A 9,460-nucleotide genomic window follows, 5' to 3' on the forward strand; every position below is an offset into this window, starting at 1 on the left:
GGTTCTTCAATCACGAAGGAAGGAATTGGGAACACAAAGGGTGGGGGCAGGGAGTTCTGGGGGAGCTTGCTGGAAGGTGAAGTTCAACGATGCTCTTGATTTTAATCCCCACATCACTCATCACTTTTTTCTTAAATAAAGAAGCCTGGGACACAGTAGATAGATAATTTTGTCTTGGTTTATCCTCCTTTAGTTATTGAGGGGTGGGGATGGGGATATCCAGTGATACCTAACTGCTCTCATACCCAAGTGACCCTGAAACCAAGGTGCCTTTTAAACTGCTTGAGGTCCCACAATGTCAGAGCGAGAGCTGGGATTAGAACCGAGTTTCTTTCTAGAGGGCCCTTATAGGCTAGTTCTTGGGAGCCTGTGACAGGGGTCTGAACACCATATTCCTGCCCACAGATAGTCACCATGTAGCCTGTTACCCACTTAAGAGCTGCTGCTTTCCCCACTGTACTCGGGAAGCCCTCAGTGGCTTTACACTAAGAAATCGAGTCTTCAGATACTATTTCTGTTGCGTATCACTCCACTCAGAAACTCCACTTTGTGCTTTCTTGATACCAGGGTCCATTTGGCTTCCACTTAAGGTTTTGGCATACCATGTCCCTGAGTGACTCACCAGATACGCAGGTTTTATTCCTGTTTCTGTCACTAGCTCATTAGGGGCCTTTGCTTGCGGGAGCTGTTTCCTTGATGTGGAAAAAACTTGGTTTGGTAAATCAAGGTAGGAGGGTATAGAACAGGTCAAGATAAGGCTTTCCAAGTAAGAACTATAGAGATGATGGTGCTTTGACAATATCGGCTTGGCATAAGGCTCACGGAAAATCACATGTACCGTACCTGAGTCATACATGGACCAGGCCAGCATCTGTTGGAGATAGTTGACAAGGTTTTTCTTTTTCCCTGGTGGTACTGGTGAAGCCCCTAAAAGTTGTAAAATCCCTGTGAACTTGACCAAATCCCAGTTACTTTATGTTAATGGCGGTGGATCTCTCTTCCTTAAACTAGAAATCTTATTTATTTTTTACTGCCTCTTACCTCCAGCTCATCCCATATATTTATGCTTTTCCAGTGAGCAGGTTTGTATTTCTCTACTCATCTCTCCTCCCCTTCCCCAAAGATTCTTTTTTTTTTTGGTCTGGTCAAGTGAGGCAGTGGGAGGAGAGAAGGAACAAAGGACGTCCCCAAAGATTCTGAATTAGTTCTCTACACTTTGCCAAATGCCATTCTCCCAAGAACTGGGAAGCAAGGAATATCAGACCCACAAGAAGAGTAAATATTCAGGAGTGAATGAAGCTGCTTGTTCTTTACTTGGAAATAGAAGCAAGGCTCTGAAAAGCAGGTCACTATGATCTGGTCAGCGGAGGACTAGCCACAGTGCAAAGCTGTTTTAGGTCTGGGCCCTAGGTTTTCCCAGAAGGCCTTAGGCAATGCCATTCAAGCACATTAAGAACTCCCTCTTACGTCGGTTGCAGGTGTGGCTTCTGCAGCTGATGCGTGCTCTGACCACAGATATTGTGTCCATGGCAACAAGGCCTTACAGCTCGTAACAGTGGGCATTTGCAGCTCACTGGCAACTTCTTGGAGGCAACAATATCTTTGGCAAGAAACCATCTTCTGTCACCTTGGCCATGTATCCACAGCAATCAGTATCCAAAGCAATCCACCCTTATTCCCTGTAGTCATTCCTTCCTGGAGAGGGATGGGAAGAAGGGGGAGTGTTAGGACCATTTGCACTCCACTGTCCCCCCGCAGAATGGAGCTGTGTCCTCTGGTGCCTTGGTGCTAGACCTTAGGTCTGGATGCCTGTACGGCACCCTGGACACCGGAAGTCAGCCTCCCTGGCAGCCTGGATGCTGCAGCCAACACAGGCCACATGGAACCAGACGTCACAACCATCACACTGAACCCAGGCCACTGTCTCTTCTTGGGGCAGGCAGCAACAAGGAGCTGCGCAGGGCTCCCCGCCCCCACTTGCAGGAGGAGCCATGGGGGCGCTCACTGGGTGCTTCCGAGGACGGCCACGTCGACTTCTGAAAGAAGTGACACAAGCATCAGGGTCACTGGGAACCTGTAGAAGAAGGCCTAGACCTTTCCCCTGGATAACCATAGGAGGAACCTAGATCGACTCACTGGACTAATGCAAGCCTGGAATCTGTCCTTAAAAACATGTAGGGTGGGCCTAGGAACTAGTCCTCGATTGGCTCCTTGGTCTAGGGGTATGATTCTCCCTTTGGGTGCGAAACTAGTCACTGTGAGCCTGCAAGTTCCCCATCCTGAGGCACTAGAAGACTGGGGTTAAAGCCATAGGAATGTAAAAGGTAGGAACCTGTGTCTGCTGACCTGCCCCCCCCCGCCCCACCTAACTCATTTCCTCCCATCTGTATGTCAGAGCTAACCCAAGTCTTGTCACTCTAGCATCTATTCTGCCTCTGACTACCTCCCACACCCAAACCTCAAGCAGAGGGTCCTCCTCCCAGCCTGGGGAAATAAAAGGAATCAAAGGGCAGTGAGATACTGAGAGAAGGGAGACAAGTGAGGGCTCTCCACTTACCCACTGGGTGTCAGTGGGGCTTTCTCTACACGGAGTTTCTTCCTGGGCTCCATAAGGACTGGTGGGGGGCTCCTGGGAGCCTCAGTCTCATCATCCAGTTCTGCCAACACTCGGTGAACAGATTTCCTCCGATTTCGTGGGGGAGGGGCAGAAGGGGTGGTCCCCACTTCCCCAGGTGGGGTGGTGGGAACAGACAGGCTCTTTGGCCCACCCCCACTCCGGGAGAAGGTGAGGGGCTGGGGCTGGAGCTTGCTGAGGCTGCCGATGGAGTTGAGGATCAGTGTGGCCTTGGGGGCAGGGGAGAGGGTGCTGAGAGGCCGCTGTGGAGCCCCCTGGGAGGGCAGCATGGGCCGGAAACCGGCCCCAGCTTCTCCCCTAGACCGTGGGATGGTAATGGCAGCAAATTCTTGAGGTTTGACTCGGACTTGCTGGAACATGAAGTAGAACTCCGAGGGGCTGGTTCCTGGGGGCTCTTCAGGGCCAAAGGTCAGGAGATCCCCATCGCTCAACTCCAGCCTGTGACCTCTTGGGAGTCGGACATTGTTGACCAAAGTCCCTGTTGATGGTGGGGCACCAGATACAGAAAAGGACAAAAACAGAAATGTCCAGAGTCAGGAGTGGAGAAATCTGACTTTGTTTGATTCCTAGGGAACATGGGGAAGAACATGACATCTTCATCAAATTCTCCCTCACATTTTAAGCCCCTCGGTAGGTAATAGATACCAGGTAATAAGCTTATTGCCCACTGGGAACAAGTTTATTTTTCCTAAAAAGGACACCTCCCTCACTCTCCTGAGGTCCAATCCTCAGTCATGCACACTCTTGCCCAACTCCAACTCAGAACAGTTCAGAATGGTTCAAACCCTAGCTCTACAACCTTACCAGCTACGTGATCCTGGACAAATTTCTCATCCTGTTTGTGCCTCATTTTCCCTGACTGTAAAATGAGGATGATATTAGTGCCACCTACATTCAATGCACTTAAAACAGTGCCTGGCTTATAACAGTAAGCACTAAACGAATGTTGGCTACTATAGTAGCAAATCACACACCCCAAAGCTGACTCTACCAAGAGGCTTTGCCAGGGGCCAGTGGCAGAACTCAAATGTGAATCCAGGCCTTCAGAGGCTAACTACCCCAAGTCAGGGAGAAAGACATGCCCAGATCATTAAAACATAATTCAACATATAACTGCCCTAACCCAGGAACAGAGTACCTCAGCAAAGCTGGAAACTGAATCAAGTCTGAACTTGGCCCCCAATGACTCCAGAACATCCCCACTGTGACACTTCTCTGATGATGCCCCAGGCCCTGTAGGAGCTAAACAGGACCAATAAGGATCAGTCCTGCAGAGAGCTTTTGACACTGTACCCTTCTGGTGGAAAGACGGAGTTCTGGACCATGACCTTCCATCCAACCTTATGGGGAGTTTAGGAAGCAGGTGGCGAGGTCCTTGTGGAGCCCCTTACTCATTCCAGCCAGGAACTTTTGACTGCCCAGGGGCAAAGCTGCGCTGCTCACTGCTCACCTTGGCTGCTGTGGTCCTCCAGGCTGACCCTCCAGTCATCACCCCGGGGCTCAGCATGCAGCTCGGCGTGGACCCCAGAGATGAAGCCAGGCTCCTGCTGGGGCCGCAGGGCCACATCACACAGGTCAGCCCTGTGGCCCAAGCGATAGGTGCAGCCAGTGCCAGTGGGGGGGTGGAAGGTGTAGAGATCACCGCCTCTGCCGCCCCCTATTCGCAGCAGCTGGAAGCAGGGCAGCATGGGCGGTGCCCCTTCTGCACCACCTCTTCCACTTCAGGCATCTATCACCTTTCCTACTTTTGGGCCATGCACCATTGGCTTATGTTCTCTTTCCAGTCTCATGCTAACTTGAGCTGTGCTGTGTGCAATTTCAATTTTGACCACACTACCTGAGTAGTGCAAATTCAGAGCGCAAGCAGCATAGGCGCTCAATGCGAAATTGGTTGTTAAGCAGACTTGCAACTGAAAAATTCCAGGAAGGTCTTGATGCAACGCAAAAACAGGAACACGTCCTATAGCATCTCAGCAGAACTGGATCCTCAGGCAGCAAAATGTTCGGGAAACTTCCGATCTGTGCGAGACAACGACACATTAAGCAGTTTCTGGGGAAATAAATATTGGAGGTGTGTGTGTATGGGGGGGGGTCCTGTTATACAAACATATAAAGTACAGTAAGAATGTATAACCTCTGTGTAATTTGGAGAAGAGCAGCTTCTTCCTGTCAAACTTGCTTACCCAAATAATGCACCCCTCCTGCTCGCCCGCGCCCCCTCTTCTGGCCAATCCTTCACTCATAACTAGTTAGTTTAAACCCCCAAGGGAAATGAATCCACTGTCATCCTCCAAAAGGCAGTACAAACGAGTCCTTATGTACTCCAACAGAGCGGATCTAAACCCCTGCTTCCCGGCCTCTCAGGGTGGGATAAAAACAGAGGAAGGAGCCCCCCGCGATCATGGAAGGCAGATCCGGTCTTTTCCCTCCCAGCCCCAGGCCAGTTTCGGATCTACCCGTGCGGTGCAGTCTCCGAGTGGTCTCTTCTTCCGGCGGTGCCGGGCCGTGCGGCGGCCCCGGGACCTCTCGAGCTCCTCCGCCGGAGCCGGCGCTCCCGCAGCTGTTTGACAGCCGAGAGGCCGGGGCCAGGAGGGGCGCGGCCTCGGCGCGCGGGCAGCGCCGACCCCTCCTTCGGAATTCCCGGGTCCGAACTTCGCGCCGAGCGAGCCCGCCCCCGTCCCGTTCCTGATTGGCCAGCTCCTTTGTTCTCCTCCGCGCCATTGGGCAGCGCGCTGGGAGGGTCGCCAATCTCCCGCCTTCTGCTTTTTCTGATTAGTTCACAAGTTTTCCCGGGTTCCCGGCGTGGGGAGGAGCCGCCAGGGCGCGGAGACGCCCGGTCGCATTAATTGGACCCGGCTGTAGACGCCACTGCGCCTGCGTGCACCTTTGCTCCTCCTCCTTTCGGGGCGAACTAGGGCTTTTAGAGCGGCCCGCCAGCCCGCCCGCCCTGCGCAGGCGCGGTCGGGGAGGAGGCCGGGCCGGGAGCGCGGTGTGGGGGTGTGGTCCCAGCGCGGAGGGGCTCTCGCGCTGGGTAAGAGGTGTTCGGCAGGAGTCGGTTGGGGGCGGGAAGGGGCTGAGAGGGGGGATTCTGGGGGGTTCAGGGGATCCATAGGGAAGAGGGGGACAGGGGCCGGGTAAAGGGACAGATGAGGTCAGAACAGCCTTAGAGCTCAGGGTCCAGCAGGGTGAAGACCCAGGGGTTTCCGTGGGAGAGGAGACGGGGAAACAGAGCCAGCTAGAGTGCAGGAAGGCGAGCGCAGGCCATTGAGTTGAGAGATGAGGGTGAGGGTCCAAAATAATTCCTTCAAAAAAAAGCAGATTAGGATGTAGGAAGAGACGGGTTAGGAATCCCAGATTTGGGTAAAAAAATAGATGAATTCGTGTGGGAGGAAGATCTTGAAGAGCCTACTATGCTTTAGGACTCTAGAAAGAGGAGGTGGGCAACAGGAATGGAAGCCGAGGGGATAGTAGAGAGAAACTGAGAGGAAAGCTGCAAAAAAGATTTGGATGAGATGTCAGGAAGCTGGCTTTTCTGCCCAGGATCTAACCCCACATGTGGCCACGTTCATCTGGGTCCAGCCCTTGGGCCAGCACTTTAATAGGGAAGGACCCAGGAGTCATGGCCTGGTGGTGTCTGGATGGGCTTCCTCCAGGGCTTGCTGAGCCATGGAGAGAACTCTGGAGATTGGGCTCGGGCCCTCTACCTCCTTTCTCACCTCCAGCCAGGAGCAGCAGGGACTACAGAAATTTAAGGAGGAGGGTAAAGGTACTGCCCAGAATCCTAAAAGTATGAGTAAAGCCTAAGAGCTCCCCCTCAGCCTGTCTCTCAGTAAACGCTTCCTACTTCATAGTTATTGCCTGGGTTCTATTAGGAGCTGGGCTGGATCAAGCTAGTAATCTTGGGGAATCTCCTTCTTCTTTTAGGAAGTAGGAAAAGAGGAGCTGAGAGTCAGGTGGACCTGGCTGTAATTTATGGATTATAACTTTGTTATTGTAGGGGCTTTCTCTTAGGAAGATGGCCTGAAAATTGAATTGGAGTGTCCTTGTTTCTCCTATTGTCCAGGGGAACATAGATGGCTGGAGACAGAATCTAGAGCCTTCAAAAAATGTCGAGATGTTTCCACCTTCAGGTCAGTGGGACCAGGGAAGGGGACTGGTGATTGTCACTGTCTGGGAAACTGATGGTCTTTGCTTTTGATTCCTCAGGTTCCATGGGGCTGATTCCCCCCTCCCACTTCCAAGCTCGGCCCCTTTCAACTCTGCCAAGAATGGCTCCCTCCTGGGTCTCAGACATTCCCCTGGTCCAACCCCCAGCCCATCAAGATATCTCAGAGAGGTGGCGGGACACCCAGAGACCTCAAGTGACCACGAGGGAACGGGATGTTTCCGGTGATAGGCAGGAGCGAGGGTGGAGAGGCAGGTAGGGATCAGTCATCGCCATTTTCTCAGACTTGCTGGCTAGTGACCCTTCTTCATTGAAATAGATTCCTTACCCTATTTCAGCCCTTAGTTTCCTAACTTACTCATTTCTACATAAGCAATTATTGGTACCTATGATGCATAAATAATAAGGCAGCGTGCTAGGTGCTAGAGATGGGGATGATAATAAGACAAATCCCAACTTGAAACTTATTAATAAGGAATTTAATATCCAAAGGGAGGAGATAGATTGACCAGCAGCCAATCATAAAGTGTAGTAGAAGGCAAAATGAAGACGTACAAACTAGAAGCAGAGGCCCAGTACTGTGTGGGTTCATTCTGATGGAGCACTTGAAGACAGCCTTTACAGAGGACGTGCCCTTGGAGCTGGCCATGCTGGCTGTCAATGTGTTGTCTGTAAAAAGTTATATTTTTGTCGTTTCGTGTGTGTCTTTTCCCAGTTGTACTAGAATGTCATTCTGCCATTTCGCTCCGGAATAGGATTACATCAAAGAGGAACAGCATGATGAAAAAGGGGGAATACTAGACTGAGTGTCAGGATCTAGAGACTCTATTTCTAGTGTGGCTGCCAGCAAGGGGACCTTGGCGAGTCACTTCATTTCCCGAGCTACTTAAAAAAAAATTGATTGGTACTGGGTCTCAGAGGGAAAGCTATCTCTTCAGCCTTGTTGTAAACAGGTTTAAACTTCACATGACACGGGTAGACTGTTCTCCAAAGGTCGGCACTATGTTATTTATTGACGTACTGTTCTCTCAGACTCCTCATAAAGTATACCTAACCCTCAGTAAATGCCTTTAACTAGCACCTGGCCTCGCCATACTGATATTGGAAGCTCATGCCCATGCCTCCCTCAAACCTCTCCTCGCCCTTAAATCAGGATTCAGATGCCTCTGTGTGTTCTTCCAACCTTTCCACTTAGAATATGTGGCCTGATGATGTGCACATTTGATGTCTAATGCTTCTGCCTGTATATAGCACTCTAGAGAGATCAGGTTCCGTGATCTCAGCTAGCCTTTAGTCCTGTGAGCCCAGGCACTGGACCTAGTGTGCATAGGGTGTGGATGAGTGGTGATGATGATGTAAATACAGAGATCTCTATGCCCCGGCTTCATCGCCCCACCTCCTCACATGGGAACAGAGGGGTCCTTTTTTCCTTCCATCTCCATTTATGCCCTGGGCATTGGAGACAAGTCTCACCTGTGCCAACCTGTCTTTGAAGATCCCTGGAGCTGGAGGGGTCACAGGCCCTGAGCCAGCAGGCCGAGCTGATCTCTCGGCAGCTGCAAGAGCTGCGGCGGCTGGAAGAGGAGGTCCGGGCCCTGCGGGAGACCTCGCTGCAGCAGAAGATGAGGCTGGAGGCCCAGGCCATGGAGCTGGAGGCTCTGGCACGGGCAGAGAAGGCTGGCCGAGCAGAGGCCGAGGGCCTGCGTGCTGCCTTGGCCGGGGCTGAGGTCGTCCGGAAGAACCTGGAAGAGGGGAGCAAGCGGGAGCTGGAGGAGGTTCAGAGGCTGCACCAAGAGCAGGTGAATGTGGGGGCAGGAGGGATTCAGATTCATAACAGAGAGCTGGGCAGTGGCTTCCCAGCAAAGAGCAGGTATCGCAGAAGAGTCCCCTGTGAGCAGTGGAGCAAGGAGAAAAACATAAGTGGCCTGGAAAGGAGGAGAACTTGGGTGTTTTGGTCTTATTCAGATTGCACTTTTTTTCCCAGGACTCAGGTGACCTCCCACCACCTGAAGCCCTCCTTTCCCTCCCAGTAGGAGGTAGTGTGCCTCCCTGCTTTACTCCAGATACCCAGCTCTCCTGGGGGCATTGTGGGGTGCCATGGGGGACAGGAGAAGGGAGAGTATTCAGTCCACAAACTCAGTGCTTACTCTTTGCCATCCCTGAAACTCAGTGACCAAATTAGCCTGAGTCCTTGCCCTCATGGATGGAGCTGACAGCTTCGTAGAGGACATACACATCCACATTTAATTTAATCATAATTAATTAATTGCAATTGGGAGCAGTGCCTTGAGAAGGGCAAGGGAGTCAAACTTAGTCTGGGGTTTAGGGAAGGCCACCCTAACCAATCGACATGTCAAGGAACGAAACCATAAAGGTACTGGAAGGAAACGTGGGTGAATTCCTTTATATCCTTGAGTGGGGAAGGCCTTTGTACCTGTGAGTCAAAGTCCAGAAGCCATAAAAGATTGATATATTGACTTTGTAAAATTAACATTAGGAATGACAAAAAAAAGTTAAAGGAGGCCGAGGCGGGTGGATTGTTTGAGCTCAGGAGTTCGAGACCAGCCTGAGAAAGAGCGAGACCCCACCTCTACTAAAAATAGAAAGAAATTAATTGGACAACTAAAAATATATAGAAAAAATTAGCCGGGCATGGTGGC

At 51.6% G+C, this 9,460-nt stretch overlaps 2 protein-coding genes across 6 annotated transcripts in view; one reads left to right on the forward strand and one right to left on the reverse strand.

The window, feature by feature from the left end:
• Positions 1-1,184: 1,184 nt before the first annotated feature.
• On the reverse strand, positions 1,185-5,287 carry TCF19 (transcription factor 19). The gene is made up of 4 exons (XM_012652952.1): positions 5,092-5,287; positions 4,086-4,654; positions 2,558-3,113; positions 1,185-2,036 (listed from the first exon to the last, which is right to left on the reverse strand). The coding sequence occupies exons 2-4, from the start codon at positions 4,321-4,323 to the stop codon at positions 1,796-1,798; spliced, it is 1,035 nt and encodes a 344-aa protein (XP_012508406.1). The 5' UTR covers positions 4,324-4,654; positions 5,092-5,287; the 3' UTR covers positions 1,185-1,795.
• A 317-nt stretch (positions 5,288-5,604) lies between these two features.
• The window catches only part of CCHCR1 (coiled-coil alpha-helical rod protein 1), a 12,271-nt gene continuing 8,415 nt past the window's right edge, over positions 5,605-9,460 (forward strand). For 2 of the 5 annotated variants that reach the window (XM_012652920.1, XM_012652923.1), the window contains exons 1-4: positions 5,620-5,666; positions 6,633-6,765; positions 6,842-7,055; positions 8,296-8,599. In XM_012652920.1, the coding sequence (XP_012508374.1) occupies positions 6,750-6,765; positions 6,842-7,055; positions 8,296-8,599 (534 nt within the window). In that variant the 5' untranslated portion in view covers positions 5,620-5,666; positions 6,633-6,749. Of the gene's footprint in view, positions 5,667-6,632; positions 7,056-8,295; positions 8,600-9,460 lie in introns of all 5 variants that reach the window. The other 3 variants (XM_012652919.1, XM_012652922.1, XM_012652921.1) reach the window with 2 other exon arrangements.

The sequence above is a fragment of the Propithecus coquereli genome, unplaced genomic scaffold (assembly GCF_000956105.1).
Source record: "Propithecus coquereli isolate 6110/MARCELLA unplaced genomic scaffold, Pcoq_1.0 Scaffold404, whole genome shotgun sequence".
Taxonomy (NCBI): Eukaryota; Metazoa; Chordata; class Mammalia; order Primates; family Indriidae; genus Propithecus; species Propithecus coquereli.

Bases quoted from the DNA above. Each gene is read 5' to 3' on its own strand.
- TCF19 (XM_012652952.1), bottom strand. From the start codon at position 4,323: ATGCTGCCCTGCTTCCAGCTGCTGCGAATAGGGGGCGGCAGAGGCGGT. The intron at 3,114-4,085 runs GTGAGCAGTGAG...CACCATCAACAG, and splicing joins GGAGGACCACAGCAGCCAAG to GGACTTTGGTCAACAATGTC. The intron at 2,037-2,557 runs GTAAGTGGAGAG...CACTTCTTTCAG, and splicing joins GCCCCACTGACACCCAGTGG to AAGTCGACGTGGCCGTCCTC.